The 19747-nt window shown below is 45.9% G+C and overlaps 1 protein-coding gene across 1 annotated transcript in view; it reads right to left on the bottom strand.

Moving 5' to 3' along the window:
• The window catches only part of STS (steroid sulfatase), a 207983-nt gene that overhangs the window by 60895 nt on the left and 127341 nt on the right, over positions 1 to 19747 (bottom strand). The window contains exon 7 of the mRNA XM_047765646.1: positions 18059 to 18195. Within this exon, the coding sequence (XP_047621602.1) occupies positions 18059 to 18195 (137 nt within the window). The remainder of the gene's footprint in view (positions 1 to 18058; positions 18196 to 19747) is intronic.

Raw genomic sequence — 19747 nt, 5'->3', positions numbered from 1 at the left:
ACGCTGCAGAGACAAGGCAAAACGGTTTTTCTCAAAGTCCGTGCTCAAGGCATCCAAGACTGTCAAAGAAGCTCATTTCTTGTAGATTTTCCTCTTCCTCACGTACAGCTTAATTACTTGCTGAAAATCAGATGCATAAATGCATTGGTAAGCTGGTTGTTACGGGATGAGACTTGGCAGGCAAGCAACGGCAATGTCGACAGAGGTACCTGACAGGCAATTCTGCCTTCAAATGATCAAAGTTAAAAGGCTGAAAATGCTGTAATTTTGTCATTTTTTGCTCTCTTCTGGCTATTGTCTTATTTCGAAATGGAAAAATATTATGACACCAGTGTTCCTTCCCTAACAATCTTCCATGAGCTGGAAACGTGCTCGTGTCGCTGAAGTTACATTTTGCCACGAGTGACTCAAATGAGATTATGGAGATAAATGTCGCTGAGCGTTTGTTTTAAAACTTATGAAACTGATAAACGTGCAGATTTTCCCCTACATTAGAGTCCATGGGTGGGTCTGCTGTTAGTGACCACAAATAAATGGAATTTCGTGTTCATACAGGGAGCTCCTGGCAAACGCCAGAAACAAGAGAGCTCTGTTCCAGTCTACTTTTCTGCATTAGGGTTTCCAGGGTACCCAGTGGACTAGATCCATTTTGGACGGAGGAGGAGTTTATTGATGAAAAATGCTCCTTGGAAGTTCCCACAGGGGCTTAGGGGTAACGAGCCTGACTTGTGTCCATGAGGACATAGGTTCGACCCCTGGTCTCGCTCAGTGGGTTAAGGATCCAGTGTTGCTGTGAGCCGTGGTGTAGGTTGCAGACGAGGCTTGGAGCCTGCGTTGCTGTGGCTGTGGTGCAGGCTGCTGTCTGTACTTCGGATTCGACCCCTAGCCTGGGAACCTCCATGTGCTGCGGGTGTGGCCCTAAAAAGTAAAAAAAGAAAAATGGCTCTGGATGACCTGGCTTCACTTTTCTTCACTTTTTTCTAGAGCTTGGGAGCAGATAAAATGACCTGTGGCATCTGCCATCAAGTCATGCTCCTTCTCAAAGGCTTCCATCTCTAAGGAGACGGAAGGGCATGAATGCATGGCTTCCACCCCCCCACAGCCCATAGCTCCAGCCACCAGGCTGGGCCTCCAAGGCAGTGGGGTCCAGAATTCAGCTGAGAACACAGACAGCTCCCAGCAGATGCAGTGAGCAACCCCGAATGCCCATACCATGGGGCTTCTCGGAGAGGCAGTTCCTTCCCACTGCAGGCAGGGAGTCTCGCTCCTATGCCCTCAGAGGACAAAGCCTTCAGAAAGATGCCACCGGCTCCATTCTCATGGCTCCACCTCAAACCAACAGAAGGTCACGAGACTCAAATATGAAATTGGGCCCAGGGACAACTATGGCCTTTAGTTTCCCTTTCCACTAAAGAAGGCTAAAAAAGTACTGTTAGCAGAGAGATGGTGTAGTGAAGATATGCAATGGAAGCTGTGGGACCATCACGAAGCTAACGCACATCCACGGATTTTTTTTTTGCCTTTTTTTGCTTTTTTTTTTTTAGGGCCACACCTGCAGCATATGGAAGTTCCCAGGCTAGGGATCAATCAGAGCTGCTGCTGCCAGCCTACACCACAGCCACAGCAACACCAGATCTGAGGCGTGTCTGCGACCAACACCACAGCTCACGGCAACCCCGGATCCCTAATCCATGGAGCGAGGCCAGGGTTCAAACCCACCTCCTCACAGATACACGTCAGGTTTGTAACCTGCTAAGCCACAATGGGAACTCCGCAGACGTCTTAATACATCCTTGGGGATGCTCTGGTGAAAAAGGCAATGTTAGGATCTACATTTTAGAGATGACGAGATTGAGGCCCAGCCAGAGAGGTGGCCAGGCCCAGGTTCACCCAGGCGGTGTGGAACCTCAGGTGCTTGGCCTCAAAGTCTGCACCCTTCCTCAGCACCCCCACTGCCATCAGTACGCAGGAGTCACATCTCAAGTGCACACCTGTCATGGTTAACCCCCCGTGGGGCGTCACGGCACGGCCCTGGGTCGGAATCCCGCCTCTGCTGCTTGCCAGCTCTGAGAGCTTGCTGGGACCAGCTGCTTCAATCAGGGTGCCTTAATTCACGTCTGTAAAATGGGTCACGTGGCCCCTCCTCAAAGGACCACGTGGGGACTGCCATGGGGCCACAATGCCTGGAGAGAGGATGTGGCTGGCAGGAGAAGTAGGGCACAGTGATATCAGGAGCATCCATACTGCTCTCGAGGCAGGCGGTGCTGGAGATGTGACAACAAGACAAAGCTGGGAGTGTCGGTGGAAACCAGACGGGCCAGGGGCAGAGGCAGCAACGGGGCAGTGTTGCTTTTATGCAACCTAGCCAGGACCAGCCTCACCCTTAGCAGGCTTCCAGGAACCATCTTCCCAAGTGGAGGGAAGGGCTTAGCTCATGAAATGCCTGCTGTTTTTAAAAACGAAAGTACAGCTGACTTACAATGTTGTGTTAGTTTCAGGTGTATAGCACAGTGATTCAGTTATACATATACATGTATTCTTCTTCAGGGTCTCTGCCCTGGCCTAGAAACTTCAGCATGCCACAGGCATGGCCAAAAAAACAAAACAAACAAACAAACAAAACCTCCATAAGTGAACACACAAACCAAAAAAATAGGAAAAACAATTCCAACATATAAGGAAAATTTCTATGTCCTCCATATGTAGATAACGCTCACAAATCAATAAGAAAAAGACCAATAATCAAATTTAATAAAAAGAGGGCCAAAAAATATGAACAGGGGATTCTCAGGGAAAAAAGAGCAACCCTGGACTAAAATAAATATATAGCCTCCGGAGTTCCTATCGTGGCTCAGCGGTTAACAAACCCCACTGGCATCCATGAGGATGCAGCTTCGATCCCCGGCCTTGCTCAGTGGGTTATGTATCCAGGTGTTGCCGTGAGCTGTGGTACAGGTTGCAGATGCAGCTCAGATCCTACGTTGCTGTGGCTCTGGTGTAGGCCGGCCAGTACAGCTCCGATTGGATCCCTAGCCTGGGAACCTCCATATGCTGTGGCATGGCCCTAAAAAGACAAAAGATAAATAAATAAATAAAAATAAAATAAAATATATAGTCTCAACTCCCTGTAGAGTAGAAAGAGAAATTTAAATAGTGACAGAGCATTTTCCACCTTGCAAACATTCAAGTCAACATACTTTTAGAATCATAATTTGCAGAGCTGGTAGGATTGTGGGGAAGTTGGCATTCTTGTAGATTATCAATGAATGTCCTCTTCCTGAGGGAACAAGGGTAAGACATTTTACACAATGTAACTAAAATTCAATGTCCACATTTTATTTTTTTAAATTTATTTTTATTTATTTTTTTGTCTTCTTTTGCTACTTCTTGGGCCGCTCCTACGGCATACGGAGGTTCCCAGGCCAGGGGTCCAATCGGAGCTGTAGCCACTGGCCTACGCCAGAGCCACAGCAACGTGGGATCCGAGCTGCGTCTGCAACCTACACCACAGCTCACGGTAACGCCAGATCGTTAACCCACTGAGCAAGGGCAGGGACTGAACCTGCAACCTCATGGTTCCTAGTCGGATTCGTTAACCACTGTGCCACAACGGGAACTCCCCAATGTCCACATTTTAAAAAAGACCCTTTGATCTAGCATTTGAATTTCAGGCAACTTTAAGCAAATTTTTTAGTGACATACAGTTGATTTACAACCTTGTGTCAGTTTCTGCTATGCAGCAAAGTGACCCAGTCATACACAGATATCCATTTTTTACCTCATGCTATCTTCCATCCTGGTCTATCCCAAGAGACTGGAGAAAGTTCCCTGTGCTGGACAGCAGGACCTCATGGCTTATCCATTCTCAATGTCACAGTTTGCATCTATGAACCCCAATGCCTTTTCTTTAAAAAAAAAAATGCTCCAACACGTTCACATAGTTATACAGAAAAGACCAGTCATTACAGCAGTGCTTAAAACAGAAAAACAAGTCGGTGAGAACTCGGATTTTGTTCCCAGAGGAATGATGAAGCAAATCACAGTCTGAGAGAGAGGATGTGAAAATTCAAATGCTGACACTGAAAAATGCCCAAGTCTATAGGTAAGTGAAAATGGAAAATTACAAAACACTGTGTAGAATTTGTGTAAAACACTCTCAATAAAAAGGATCATACCTTAATATGCCTTTTTGTTCTTGTCTTTTGCAGGGCCACACCCAAGGCATATGGAGGTTCCCAGGCTAGGGGTCTAATGGGAGCTGCAGCTGCCAGCCTACGTCAGAGCCACAGCAACGTGGGATCTGAGCCACGTCTGCAACCTACACCACAGCTCATGGCAACACCAGATCCCTAACCCACTGAGCAAGGCAGGGGATCGAACCTGCAACCTCACGGTTCCTAGTCACATTCATTTCTGCTGAGCCACGATGGGAACTCTGAGAACTCCTTAATATTTTTTTCCCCTTTTTTCTTTTTATGGCTGCATCTGCAACCTATGGAAGTTCCCAGGCTAGGGGTCAAATTGGAACTACAGCTGCTGGCCTACACCACAGCCACAGCAATGCAGGATGCAAGCCATGTCTACAATCTACACCGGGGCTCACAGCAATGCCAGATCCTTTAACCCACTGAGCGGGGCTGGGAATCGAACCCTCATCCTCATGGATACTGTGTCAGGTTCTTAACATGCTGAGCCACAATGGGAACTCCAGCATTCTTATATGATATTGGCAACACAGAAGAAAGCCACAATGGGAACTCCAGCATTCTTATATGATATTGGCAACACAGAAGAAAGGAAAGCTATGGAGTGGCCTAACAGGGGTGGGATATCCTGGGACAATCCCTCTCTCTGGTCTGGGTCTACATTCTTTGCTTTTCTGTAGTATGGACGACTTTGATCATCCGGAAAAAAGAATAATACCTAGTGAGAAAAACATTCTACTGAAAAAATAAATAAAGATGATACAGACAACTATGTAAAAACATTTTTTTCTCTTGCAATAGGATATGGGAGGTACTGGTGGTCAGAGCCCTCAGACCTCTGCCCTTGAACTCTGCACAGCCCAAAACTCTGGGGTGACCTTGTCCTGATACATGACAGCCCCTGCACAAATAGAAAACTGTCCCAACATCATGGCATGGGAGGAAGCACGAGGCCAGGCTGGTCTTTGACCGCTCATGCCCACTGCATTCTCCAGGTCATGCCCAGTGATTCACAAAGAACTCCTGAAACCTCCTCTTCAGAAAGGCTCCAGCCATCATCACAAAGCCTGCAAACAGTACATGCGGGAGATGGTGCAGAGAAGAGGGAACCCTCCTACATGGTTGGTGGGAATGTAAATTAGTACACCACTATGGAGAACAGTATGGAGATATCTCAGAAAGCTAAATAGAGAACTACCATATGACCCAGCCATCCCACTCTTGGGCATCTTTCCAGAGGAAGTCATAAATCAAAAAGACACAAGCACCTGTATGTTCACTGCGGCACTGTTCCCAATAGCCAAGACATGGAAACAACCTAAATGTCCACCACTAGAGGAATGGATAAAGAAGATGTGGTACATGTATGTATGGGGAATACTATTCAGCTATCAAAAAGAATGAAATAATGCCATTTGCAGCAACATGGTTGGACCTAGAAATGATCATACGAAGTGAACTAAGACAGATATCATAAGAGATCACTAATAGATGAACTCTAATAAAAATGATACAAAAGAACTTATTTGCCAAAGAGAAACAGACCCAAAGATTTCAAAATGAAACTTAGACTTACCATAAGGGAAACATGGAGAAGGGGGAGATTAGGGGTGTGGAGTTAACATTTATGCATCACTACATAAAACAGATAATCACTGCTGTATAGCACTGGGAACTATACATATGTATAGCATCTAGTTACTTGTGATGGAGCATGATGGAGGATAATGGGAGAAAAAGAATGTATATATGCATCCGTGACTGGGTCCCTTGGCTGTACAGTAAAAATTTGACAGAAGACTATACACCAACTCTAATAGAAAAAAACAAAAATCATTTTTAAAAAATTAAAAAATTTAAATAAAATAATCAACAAGGACCAACTCTATAGCACAGAGAAATCTACTCCATGCTCTATAAGAACCTATATAGGAAAAGAATCTGAAAGAGAATGGGTAGATGTATAAGCGATTCACTTTGCTGCATGCCTGAAACAAACACAACATTGCAAGTCAACTCTACTCCAATTAAAAAAAAAAAAAAAAGCATTAACGATGCGAAATCTTGGTGAAGGTGATTTTATTTTCATGTGTCACCAACCTATGTTCTTCTTTAAGGCCACAAGGAGCATGAACCTCAATAAATTTATATTCCAGTAACCATACCCATATCCAGTAACCATACGATGTACAGAAGCCCTGCATTGTCAAAGCTCACAGGAAGTTCTCCCAAACAGCCTAACGGCACATCGTCTGAATTTTTTTTGCACACCTGTCTACTTCTGGAAACGGAGATGGGATTTCTCTATCCTTTTTCATAAATAGATTTGACAATTGTGGAAAGGCAATGATACACAGGTGGGTCTGTATTAGTCATGCCTTTACAATCTACGGCTGTCATCCCTTCATTAATGTTTTATCCTTGACGTTTCTGCCTGGCGTGATGTATTCTGCATGCAGGTAAACATTGGTCTGGAATGGAAACGATTTCATTTCTCTCCTGTCTAGCTCGGCTTGAATAAAAACTCTGCTCATTAGGCAGAGGTATTTGTAATACCAGCCCCTGTCACAAGTCCGGGGGTGGATGCCGTCTGTTTACAGGCTCTGTTTCCTGATTAACTCAGTAACAGGGATTACAATGATAGCACAGGAGGTCCCATTTTATCTGATTCAGAGCAAAGCTGCCAATCCATGGAAATATCCAAGGTCTGATCATCTGGAATACATTGGATGTGTTTGCTTTTGAAAAAATTCAGTGGCCACATTGGGGAATTAGCCTCCCATGGAAGTTACTGAATTAAGCAAATTTTACAGACTCATGCTTTTTTTAAGATGTGCTGTTTAGGATGCTATTGAAGAAAAACTTAATGCAAAGGGACACATATAAACACACACAAAGACACACACACAGACGTTACACACACACAGGTTCCCACACAACTTAAAGTCTTTTGAAAAGGGAATTTTCAATGAAGGAAAGCACCAGTGTAAAAATAAGATCCAATTTGTTGCCTGAGTTTTTTGTTTTCTTCCTGTTGGGGGGGGGGGGCGTGGAGAGTAGAATGCCATATGTGTGGCATATGGAGGTTCGTTCCCAGGCTAGGGGTCAAATCAGAGATGCAGGTGCCAGCCTATGCCACAGCCACAGCAATGTGGGATCTGAGCAGACACTGCAACCTCATCACAGCTCACAGCAATGCCAGATCCTTAACCCACTCAGTGAGGCCAGGGATTGAACCCGCATCCTTGTTACCAGCTGGGGTTGTTACCACTGAGCCACAATCGGAACTACTTTTTTGGAGGTTTTTTTTGTTTGTTTGTTTGTTTTTTTGAGCTGAGTTTTAATAACTGTGTCACTGATGTTTGGGGGTCCAGAAGTAAAAGATGCTGGCTGAATATTTAAAATACGCCTTGGAAGCTAAAGGCAGGTGTATAGTGAGCAGAGGCAGTCTGATCAAAGATTCAGCCACTGCCGCTTTTCACCATGTCACCTGTGCATGATGGGGCTCATGAAAACATACTGGCCCCACCTGATAGATGACAACAATTTTTTTTTTACTTAAAAAAAAAAAAAAAAGGAGGCATTCCCACTGTGGCACAGTGGGTTAAGACTCCGACGGCAGCAGCTTGGGTTCCTGTGAAGATGCAGGTCCAAACCCCAGCCCAGGGCAGTGGGTTGAAGGATCTGGCGTTGCTATGGCGGCAGTTCAGATTCAATCCCTGGCCTAGGAACTTCCATATGCAGTGGGTGTGCCCGTAAAAAATAATTAAAAACTTTTTAGAAAAGAAAGAAAACTGTCAGACCCCTTTAGGAAGCAATACAGAGAGACATATGTATCTTTCAAAAAAGTGCTGCCCTTTGCCAGTGCAAGCAATGAGGCATAGAATAACCCATAAGGATATTTTGGACAACATGGGGAATAGAGCCACTATTTCATAATAACTATAAATAGAGGATAACTTTAAAAAACTACTCATCACTTATTTCTATCTGTACCATATAGTCTTTTATGTCAACTAAACTTCAATTAAAAAATAAAATAGGGAGTTCCTGTTGTGGCTCAGTGGAACCTGACTAGGATCCATGAGGACTTGCGTTTGATCGGTGGGTTAAGGATCTGGCGCTGCCGTGAGCTGTGCTGAATGTCGCAGATGTGGCTCGGATCCTGCACTGCGGTGGGTGTGGTGTAGACCAGCAACTGTAGCTCTGATTCGACCCCTAGCCTGGGAACGTCCAAATGCCATGGGTGCAGCCCTAAAAAGAAAAAAAAATTTTAAAAATAAATATAGTAAGAATGGCCCTCTTTCACTCATTGCATTAATAACGTTTTCTGCAGTGTTGGGTTTTTTTCTTTTAAGAAATCGTAATGCTGGCAGTGTAGTGCACTGATAAACTGTGACTTTTTTCTGGTATTTTTATCAGTTTCTTTGTATGAGCTCTTTCTGTATCTTAAAGATTATTTTCACTTCACATAGATGCAGCATGTGGTGTTTTTTTTGTTGTGGTTGTATTTTTTTGGCTGCACCTATGGGACAGGGATTGAACCCATGACATAGCAGGGCCCCATGCCACAGAAGTGACAATGCCAGGCTCTTAGCCCATTGAGCCACACAGGATCCCTCTTGCTTTGTAACTCCCATTCCTTGGTCATGTCAGGTTTCCTTTTACACCATCAGGACATTTTAGATTTTGTCACTAAATCAGCAATCTTTTCCTTTATTTTTTCTTCTAGTTTATTCTTTCTCCTTCTCCTTAGGGAACCACGGTTTGCTTTCTATGTCTGTGAGTCTGTTTCTGGTTTGTCTATAGATTTCGTTTGTATTTTTTTTCTTTTCTTTTTTTTTGTCTTTTGTCTTTTCTGTTGTTGTTGTTGCTATTTCTTGGGCCGCTCCTGTGGCATATGGAGGTTCCCAGGCGAGGGGTCGAATCGGAGCTATAGCCACCAGCCTACGCCAGAGCCACAGCAACACGGGATCCGAGCCGCGTCTGCAACCTACACCACAGCTCACGGCAACGCCGGATCGTTAACCCACTGAGCAAGGGCAGGGACCGAACCCGCAACCTCATGGTTCCTAGTCGGATTCGTTAACCACTGCGCCACGACAGGAACTCCCTGTATTTTTTTTTTTTCAATTCCACATTTAAGTGATATCCTGTGATATTTGTCTTTCTCTTTCTGGCTTACTTCACTCAGTATGATAATCCCCAGTTGCATCCATGTTGCTCCAAATGGCATGATTTCATTCTTTTTTTTTGACCGAGTAATATTCCATTGCATATATGTACTACATCTTCTTAATCCATTCCTCTGTCGATGGCCCATTTAGGTTGCTTCCATGTCCTGGCTATTGTGAATAGTGCTGCAACCAACACTGGGGTGCATGCATCTTTTCAAATTATGGTTTTCTCTAAATCAATGCCCAGGAGTGGGGTTGCTGGATCGTATGGTAGTTCTATTTTTAGTTTTTCGAGACACCTCCATGCTGTTTTCCATAGTGGCTCCAACAACATATATTCCCACCAACAGTGCAGGAGGGTTCCCTTTTCCCCGCACCCTCTCCAGCATTTACTGTTTGCAGACTTTTTGGTCATGGCCCTTGTCACTAGCGTGAGGTGGTACTGCCCTGTGGTTTTGACTTGCATTTCTCTAATGATGAACAATGTTCAACATCTCTTCATGCAGAGCACATTTGAAAACAAAACTGCAAATTAAAAAAAAAAAAACCCAAACGCTTAAAAATTCACCCCGCATCCAACCTTCGCGGCTGAAGACCAAGTGATACACGTGTTTTCCTTCAGAAGCCTGCGGGATTTATGATGGAAGGCTTGCGTGTTCTGGTGCCTACAGCCTCCACGTGCATCCCCAGCACAGTTCGCCACACACAGGCATCAGGGCCACAACATGACAACAATCCACATGGTATGAGCACCCGGCTCTTTTATTGCCATCATGTCACAGAGCTGACAGATGGGGCTTTGCTGTGCAGAGCTGGGAGTCCGCATGCTTTTAGAGGACACGGCTCACCCCTGCGCCTCCCCAAAACCTATTGAAAACCTGGGCCTTTGGCTGCTGACCAACTCCTGCAATTCCCAACCCTCGAGTGTGAGCGTCTATCTGATGCAGCAGGATGTTCAGCTCATGAACGTGTGGTTCCTAAGCACCTCTGTTTCTCCCTGCAACGTCCATCATCAGCCCTCCACCCCCTTGTGCAATCTTAAACCCCCCGAAAAGAAACTTCTGAAAGTGAATAAAGCTCTCAGCCGTGACCATCACAGGGCAGTTGAGCTCACCATCTCTGGTGCATCTGTCACAGCAAAGGGCCCCTTGAACGCCCTGGCTTCAAGGTCCTTGATCTCTTGACACAAGGAGCTTGCATCCTAGTCCTCTGCTCATCATTTGAACAAATGCCATAGATTTAGCAACACCCAGAAGTCTTTGACCTGGGGATTTAAACACTTCCGCCTTGTCCTAGTGTTCCAACACCTGTCCTACAGTCTGGTTTGCACCTCTAATGCGTCACCTCCGAAGTCATCAGCATCCTCCTCCCCCCCCCTCCTCTGCCACCCCAGTCCCTCTCTTGGCAACCACCCACGTCCCATACCCAGTTGTCCTTCCTCACAGTCCTCAGAAAATCCCAACCACCCACCACATCAATGGTCTTTCTCTCTGCCCCTGCGCTGGACCGAAAATCCCACAGTCCCTACATAGGGATGCCAACACACAGTCTCCAGACAGAGTTGAGCTGGACCCATCTCTGTGTCCCACGTTCCTCTGTGCTTCTCAAAAAAAGGAATATCCATGAACCTAACACAACACTGTAGACCTACTATACTCCAATAATAAAATGGAATCTCCAACTTCTTCAACTCTTGGCACCTCAAATATCCCCACTAAGCCTGGTCTACCACATTCCAAAGTAAATGGCTTCTGCAGAGAACACCAGAGGCACCTGTTACTGTGAGGTGTACTTAAAACACACATGCAATAAAAATTTTAAAGACTCAGGGAGGAATTCCCTTTGGCTCAGCAGTAACGAATCCGACTGGTATCTGTGAGGATGCAGGTTCAATCCCAGACCTCCCTCAGTGACTTCAGGATCAGCTATTGCCATCAGCTATGGTGTAGGTCACAGACCTGGCTCAGATCCCATGTTGCTGTGACTGTAGCGTAGGCCAGCGGCTACAGCTCTGATTCAACCCCTAGCCTGGGAACCTCTACATGCCACACATGCAGCCATAAAAAGCAAAACAAAACAAAACACACAGGGAACTGTGTCCAATCTCTTGGGATAGAATATAATGGGGGGCAATGTAAGAAAAAGAATATAGATATATATGTATGACTGGGTCCTTTGCTGTACAGAGAAATTGGCACAACACTGCAAATCAACTGTAATTTTAAAAAAGTAAAAAAAAAATTAAAATAAGAAAACACACATATTTACAATAGTCAACACACGGAAGCAACCTAAATGCCCAGTGACAGAGGAATGGGTCAAGAAGATGTGGTACATATACACAAGGGGTGATTCCTCAGCCATGAAAAAAGAATGAAATAATGTCCTTTGCAGCACCATGGATGGACCTAGAGATTATCAGACTGTGGAAAGTTCAACAGTGAAAGACAACCATTGTATGATATCACTTATACATGGAACCTAAAACATGACATAAGTGAACTCATCTGCAGAACAGAAACAGACTCCCAGACAGCCTTGTGGTGGCCAAGGGGAGCCGGGTGGGCAGGGGTAGATGGGGCGTCTGGGATTAGCAGGGGTAGGCTCATACACAGGATGGATGAACCCCAAGGTACGATGGTACAGCCCAGCCCGGGGAACTCTATTCCGCACCCTGGGACAAACCACAATGGAAAGGAAATATGAACACGAACAAACACACACGGACAACTGAATCTCTCTGCGGCACATCAGAAATCAACACAGCAGCACTGTAAACCCACCAAACGGCGGTAAAATAAAATTTAAACTATCCACTGTTCACGGTACCGAAGTCCACGGGTCCCTTCGTCCTCTCCATCACGCGGTCTCCCAAGAACTCCTGCTGGGTGTGGCTCCTCCTTTTTAGGAAGCTGCGCGCCTCTGAGCTCCACGACCCCATGTCGCATCCTTCTTCTCAGTCTCTGGCTCGTATCTCATTTTTCTTTCAGGGATTCTCCTTGTTTGTCTCTTCCTTTGAATGCTCTGCCTAGCCTTCCATGCGCTGGGTGCCTCAGAAGTGAGCATGTGAGGTTCATGATTTATTTATTTATTTATTTATTTATTTTTCATTTGAGGGTTGCACCTGCGGCATATGGAGGTTCCCAGGCTAGGGGTCATCGAATCAGAGCTGCAGCTGCGGGTCTACACCACAGCCACACCATCGCCAGATCCGAGCTGCATTTGTGACCTACACCACAGCTTGTGGTAACACCGGATCCTTAACCCACTGAGCAAGGCCAGGGATCGACCCCACATCATCATGGGCACTACGTCAGATTCTTAACCTGCCGAGCCACAACGGGAACTCTGATTTTTACGTTTTTTTTTTTTTAAAGAAAAAGTATTTTTATTTATCAGTCATGTCGTTTTAAAGCAGGTCCCATTTATCAAGAATAAGCACATTTTAAAAAATTCAAGAGGAGTTCCTGTTATGGCTCAGTGGAAACCAATCTGACTAGCATCCATGAGGAGGCAGGTTAGATCCCTGGCCTTGCTCAGTGGGTTAAGGATATGGCACTGCCATGAGCTGTAGTGTAGGCTGCAAGTGCAACTCAGATCCCGCATTGCTGGGCTGTGGTGTAGGCCGACCGGTGCAGCTCCAATGTGACGCCTAGCCTGGGAACCTCCAGATGCCCCAGGTGTGGCAAAAAATAAATAAATGAAAAACAAAAAATTCAAGAGAAAAAACTGATGTGCTAAATCCCAAGGGAAACACACACACACATACACACGTAATCTTCCAGCTCTGGTGACATGTTTTACGGAACAGAAGAAGAGCAAAGAATATCAGCCTTACTTTTGCAGGTCCCACACTGTTCATTTTCAGGAAGTAAAACAGGGAGATGAAAGTCTACGTTTTCTCCTAGATTTAGATGGAGATAAATCTTGCATCACAAGGTACCCAATGGATATTAATAGTCTTGCAAAGCAAGCTCCTCCCCTCCCACCATGGACTAGTTTCCACAGGTGTACAAGCCACCCTTCCCTAGCAATTCCAGCACCATGGACAGGGCCTCCCAAACACCAGGCACCTGCTCCCCTTGACTTGAACTTGAACAACGACTTCCTGGGCACCTCTTATGAGCCTGGTCTATAGCATTCTAAAATAGATGTCTTCCCTGGAGAACAGACGTGGGTTTGCCAAGGGCAGAGGGTAGGAAAGGAATGGACTGGGAGCGTGGGGTCAGCAGATGCAAACTACTACCTACAGGATGGATTAAGCAACAGGGTCCTACTGCATAGCACAGGGAACTAACTATATTTAATACCTTGTGATAAACCATCGCAGAAGAGGATGTGAAAAAGACTGTGTCTATATGTATAACTGAGTCACTCTGCTGTGCATCAGAAATGCACACAACGTTGGAAATCAACTCTACACCCATAACATACATTAAAAAAAAAAATAGAGTAGCTTGTCCTCCACAGAAACTCAACAGAGCCCTTTTGCCCAGGTAAACAGAGCTATCACTGTACACTGCATTGCAGACTCCAACTGCTATTTCCATCCAGGAGTCTTAGAAAGAGTCCGTTTTTATTGGGTTCTTTTCTTTGGACAGCCGCACCTGTGGCATAGGGACGTTCCCAAGCAAGGGGTCGAATTGGAGCGGCAGCGGCTGGCCTACCCCACAGCCACACCAGCTCTGAGCTGCGTCTGCAAAGCTATGCTGCAGCTGGAAGCAATGCCAGATCCTTAACCCACCGAGCAAGATCAAGGATGGAACCCGTATCCTCAAGGAGTCTTAGAAAGTTTTAGAAACAGTCCATTTTTAAAACAGACTATCCCTTAGACCCATGCCCGGTTATACAAAGCCCAATTAGCCTTAGGCTGTATGGCTGAAGGGCTTGGCCCAATCCTTCAGCCACCTTGTTTTCAGAGTTTCCTTACATCTCCTGAGCTTCTGAGGCCCACCGTCATCTCTGGCAAAATGAGGCCTTGCCATCGACCCTCCATTCCTCAAGAGGGAGGTGATGTGTGGCCACAGAAGCGCCCCGGCACATGGAGCTTGGAGTCTTTCATGAATGCATCTGCTGTTTTCCCTTCCAGTGGGTTCTCGGTTGGACTCTCTTGGGAGTTCCCGCTGCGGCGCAGTGGGTTAAGAACCCGATGAGTATCCATGAGGATGCGGGTTCACACCTTGGCCTCGGCGGATAATTCATTAAGGTGCTTTTCATGATGATGCCTTTGAAGGTACAGAGCAGCCGGCAGTGGAGCAAAAGGGGTGCTTCCTATAATGCAGCTGCCTCCACACCTTTCAAAAGGAAATGCGCTGAAGGACAGAGACGGGCCCACTCTTGTTTACCACTTCTCGCTCAGCTGCCTGCTATGCTGGGAGATTTTCCGCCAATATCTTCATATTGTTTTATCATATCACTGTTCAGAATGCTGCAGCCCCCCCCCCCTTCTCTGTGATAATGAAAGGAAGGCTCTTTCTGGAAAGAAGGATGATTCCTCCAAACCCTCAGAGGTATTAGATTTCAAAAACAACAGAAAGATCCTGAGACATACATGTAATGGTTAAGGGGAAGGATGTGATGTTTTGGCCCCAAAGAAAGAACACAGTCCTGTATTAATATGCCATCAGAGTCTCATGAAGAATCTCATATGATGAAAAAACCTTCTCCGTTTTATTCAAGAGGGACCCGGAGCAGGAAAACATAGAAAGTTAGACTTTTTTAATGAGTCAGGGTAGGCATATGTGCTGCTCTAATTAAATGGAAATTAATCAATGCATGTGATAATCCCGGCAAGCACTTACCTGGAAGCCCGTCGATGCTGGCGAGCTATGCCCCACACCTGTTATATTAACATATCACGCTCGTTAAAGAGATAAAATATGCTACCGATTCACACTACGAAATAGTCTACTGATTTACACATACTAAGGTGTGGAAGGTGGAAACTAATTTACATGAGACGTTTGAGGAAGGAAAAATGAAAGGAGGCAGGCTTGCAGGGGTGTATGTCAAAGCCACAAGTATAATGAAGTCTTCCTACGAGCCTCAGTAGGCAGAATGTTCTGTTTTGCTTTTTCCGAGTATGGCTTCCTCACGCACAGTCCCTTCTATTACCTGACACCATCACAGCAAAGGTTAGAGAAGAAAGAAACTTAGGCGCTGCCTCATCTGAACTCATCAGCCCCAGAGAGGTAACACATCTCTCAAGTTCACAGCGGTAAAGAGCGAGAAAACAGAACAAGGATGCAGCCATCTCATCCTTAAGACCATGCTCCTTCCAAGATTGAAAGGAAACGAAACAAAACTCATTCCAAAATATACAAACAGCTCATACGACTCAACAACAAACAACCCAATAGAAAAATGGGCAGAAGACCTCCATTTCTCCAGAGAAGACATGTGGATGGCCAGGAGGCACGTGAAAAGATGCTCAATGTCACGGATTATTAGAGAAGTGCAAATCAAGACTCCTCTGAGGTGCCACCTCACACCGCTCTGAATGGCCATCATTAGTAAGTCCAAAAATAAAAAATGCCAGAGAGGGTGTGGAGAAAAAGGAACTCTCCTACACTGTTGGTGGGAATATAAATTGGTACAACCACTATGGAAAACAGTATGGAGCTACCTCAGAAAACTAAATATAAAACAACCGTATGACCCAGCAGTCCCACTTGTGGGCATATATATATATGGATAAAACTTTCTTTGAAAAAGATACAGGCACTCGTATGTTCACTGCAGCATGATTCACAATAGCCAAGACATGGAAACAACCTGAATGTCCATCAACAACGGCATGGATAAAGAAGGTGTGATACATATCCACAATGGAATACCACTTAGCCATATAAAGGGACAAAATCATGCCATGGGCAGCAACCTGGATGCAAATAGAGACTCTCATACTAAGTGAATTAAGTCCGAAAGAGAAAGACAAATACTGTAAGTGATATGTCACTTATCTGTGGAATCTAAAATATAGCACAAATGAACCTATCTACAGAACAGAAACAAACTCATGGACCTGGAGAACACACCTACGGTTGCCAAGCGGGAGGGAATGGGATGGATGGAGGAGTTTGGGATCCACAGATGCCAACTATTACACTGGGAATGGATAAGCAATGAGGTCCTGCTGTAGAGCACAGGGAACGATACCCGATACCCAGTCTCTTGGGGTAGACCACGATGGACGATAGTATGAGAAAAGGAATGGATATATATCCATGACTGTGTCACTTTGCGATACAGCAGAAAAACTGAAGAAGTATTATAAATCCACTATACTTGAATAAATGTTTTTAAAAGAAATACTTACTGTAAGGAAAAAAAAAATAAACGCATGTCTGTCTGTGACCCTCACCACGTTCCGTTTTTTCTTACCACAAACCAACAAAGAAAACTCTGTGACCACAGTCGAGTATCTCCAAACCATTGAGATGCAATACGATCAATTCCGTGCCCAACAAAAGGAAGGAAGACTGAGAGAGGGGAGAAAAGGACAAGGAAAGAAATAAATGGAAATCTCAGGCAACCTGGTTGATGACACCACGGACTGCGTTTTGTCCAGATGGAGGATGTGTGTTTCTATCAGAGGCGTGGCCAGGGCAGACAGGAACTGAATGAGATGCTCAGAGCCCACAGATTTTTCCATCCCTTGGCTTAGCCTCTACACGCCGCCTTCCCCAACCCTCTGTGAGACAGACCCCAGCCGCCTGGCTGTGCAGAAGAAAGCACCCGCCTTCACGGTGATCCTCCTCGTGTAGCTGTGTAGGACCCATTTTCAAATGGAAACCTCAATGCGAAGCGTTCCCAGTGCTTCTACAAAAGCACGCCCCCTTTTTTCCGCAATGGGCGAGGCTGCTTCTGGACCAGAGACACAGAGGGCAAGGCAACGTCAACATGCTCAGATGCAGCAAGAACACAGCTGGAGACGGAGGAAACACGGTGGTTCCACCCAGCATCCACAGGAGACCCCATGGCTCCTGCAAGGACATTCCTCCCACGACTGCAGCCCCTGCAAGCCCTCTGTCCCCTCAAACCCACCCCGTACCTCACTCTGCTAAAGACAAGGGCTTTGTCACCTGTAACTGCTGAAAGGGGTGATGAGCATTAATGCTTGGAGTCCTTTTCTTCAAAAATCCCTTTGATCACCAGCCCATGACCCAGACACCCCCTGGTGCCATATCCACAGGCAACCACATTCACGCACTCAGGGTGAGCGCCTTCTGACACTCTGTGTACTGTTCACAATGAGTGTTTTTGTCTTTCTTTCTTTTTAGGGCCACACCTGCAGCCTATGGACGTTTCTGGGCTAGGGGTCAAACTGCAGCTGCAGTGGAGACCTACACCGTAACCACAGACACGGTGGATCCGAACTGCCTCTGCCACCTGCACAGTCTGCAGCAAGGCCAGATCCTTCACCCACCAAGCGAGGTCAGGCCAGGAATGGAACCTGCATCCTCACAGACACCATGTCGGGTTCTTAACCCACTGAGCCACCACAGGAACTCCAACAAGTGTCTGCTGGCTTATCTTTTTTGAAACACAAAAACCAGATGCCTATGCTGCTTCTGAAGGCACCAGGGACAGAGGTGGAAACTCAGAGGGAAAAAGCAAGAAGCAGGAGAAGACTCAGCCACGTCGGAAGCGCAGGCTGACGACAAGTGCACATACCCACGCTCCAGTCCATTTCCTCGGTTGCGTCCCCGTAAGCGCCGTGTTTGCTTTTGCCGGCAAAGACCTTGGATGAGAAGAGGGCTGTGTGAACGTGCAGGAAGGACAGGACGAGCAGGAAAGGGCTCTCCGCATTTCTGGAAAGAAAACACATCCAAGGGCAAAATAAGCACGTGGACCACCATTCTGATGAGGGTAAAGTGGGATGACACGATACCCCTTTGAAAATTCAGGAACCACCACCCAGGATGCCAAACTTTACATCTCTAACGCAGGGGATGGGAGCTGGGGGGCGGGGGAGAGTTCCCATTACAGCTCAGGGGTAAGGAACCCAACTAGTATCCATGAGGATGCAGATCTGATTCCTGGCCCCACTCAGTGGGTTAAGGATCTGGTGTCGACGTGAACGGTGGCATCCTTTGCAGATGCAGCTCAGATCCAGCAATTGCTGTAGCTGTGATGTTGGCTGGAAGCTGCAGGTCTGATTCGACCCCTAGCCTGGGAACTTCCATGTGCTGCAGGTGCGACCCTGAGAAGACACACAAAAAACCTCTTACTCAGGGAAAAGGAAGACTCCTTAGATGACTCGCTGGACCCTCGAGAGATCTGCAGGCAAGTGTGACAGGCTTGAGAGGTCCTCCAAGGATGCAACTTGGGAAGAAATGCATTGGAAAAGGGCCAGCTTTCTTGAATTTTATTCTTCCCTCTGTGAGGTTACTAAGAAAGCAAGCATCTTCAAAGCACTATACCACAGAGAACTCCACCCAATAGTCTCTGGTCATCTAGGTGGGAAAAGAATCTGAAACAGCATGGGTGTGTGCATGTGGATCACGGAATCCCTTGGTGGTAGAGCAGAAATGAGCACAACCTTGTAAATCAATGCTACGTCAATAAACTTCAAAAAAAAAGTTAAAAGACTGTAGAGTACAGGGAACTCTCTCTAGTCACTTGTGGTGGAACACGATGGAAAATAATGTGAGAAAAAATGTGTATGTATATGCAGGACTGGATCCCATTGCTGCACAGCAGAAATTGACACAATGTTGTAAAATGACAATAATAACATTTTTTAAAAAAATTTAAGAAGAAAAAAGTATATATATGTATGTGAATGGGTCACTTTGATGTACAGTAGAAAGTGAACAGAACACTGTAAGCCAACGACAATGGAAAAAATAAAAATCACTTAACAATTACAAAGACTATTTTCTCTGGAATATGTGCACGCACATACGTGCACATACACACGTGCTCGCCTACCTAGTAAAGAGTTGTCACCTTGTTATACTCATGTCAATTCAACTCTGTGTGCTGTCACACCATCTACCACAGAATAAGCATCCTGGAAGAAACTTCACAGTTAACCCTGGATTTGTGAAGGTAAGGGGAACATTCTTGGAACTGAATTTGTTCTTGAGCTGAGAGAGATGGACAGATGGCAGGTGCAGCTCCTAGTTCAGACTGCACCTAGACCCAGGCAGCTGGAAAGGATGAGAATGCACAGATGCTGGGGAACTGCCAGCCATGGTCGACCTGTGCCCCTTTGGGACGAGTGCCTGGCACTATGGACACGGCCAGAGGTCAGGGGTTCACACCCGAGTCTGCTCAGAGGCATCAGGGAGTCACATCGCTTCCTCTTGACACCGAGTGGACCTCTGAGCAATGCACTTAACAGCAGCGTCTGCCCAG

The sequence above is a fragment of the Phacochoerus africanus genome, chromosome X, assembly GCF_016906955.1.
Source record: "Phacochoerus africanus isolate WHEZ1 chromosome X, ROS_Pafr_v1, whole genome shotgun sequence".
In the NCBI taxonomy this organism is placed as follows: Eukaryota; Metazoa; Chordata; class Mammalia; order Artiodactyla; family Suidae; genus Phacochoerus; species Phacochoerus africanus.
This window is presented reverse-complemented; position numbering and strand designations above follow the sequence as displayed.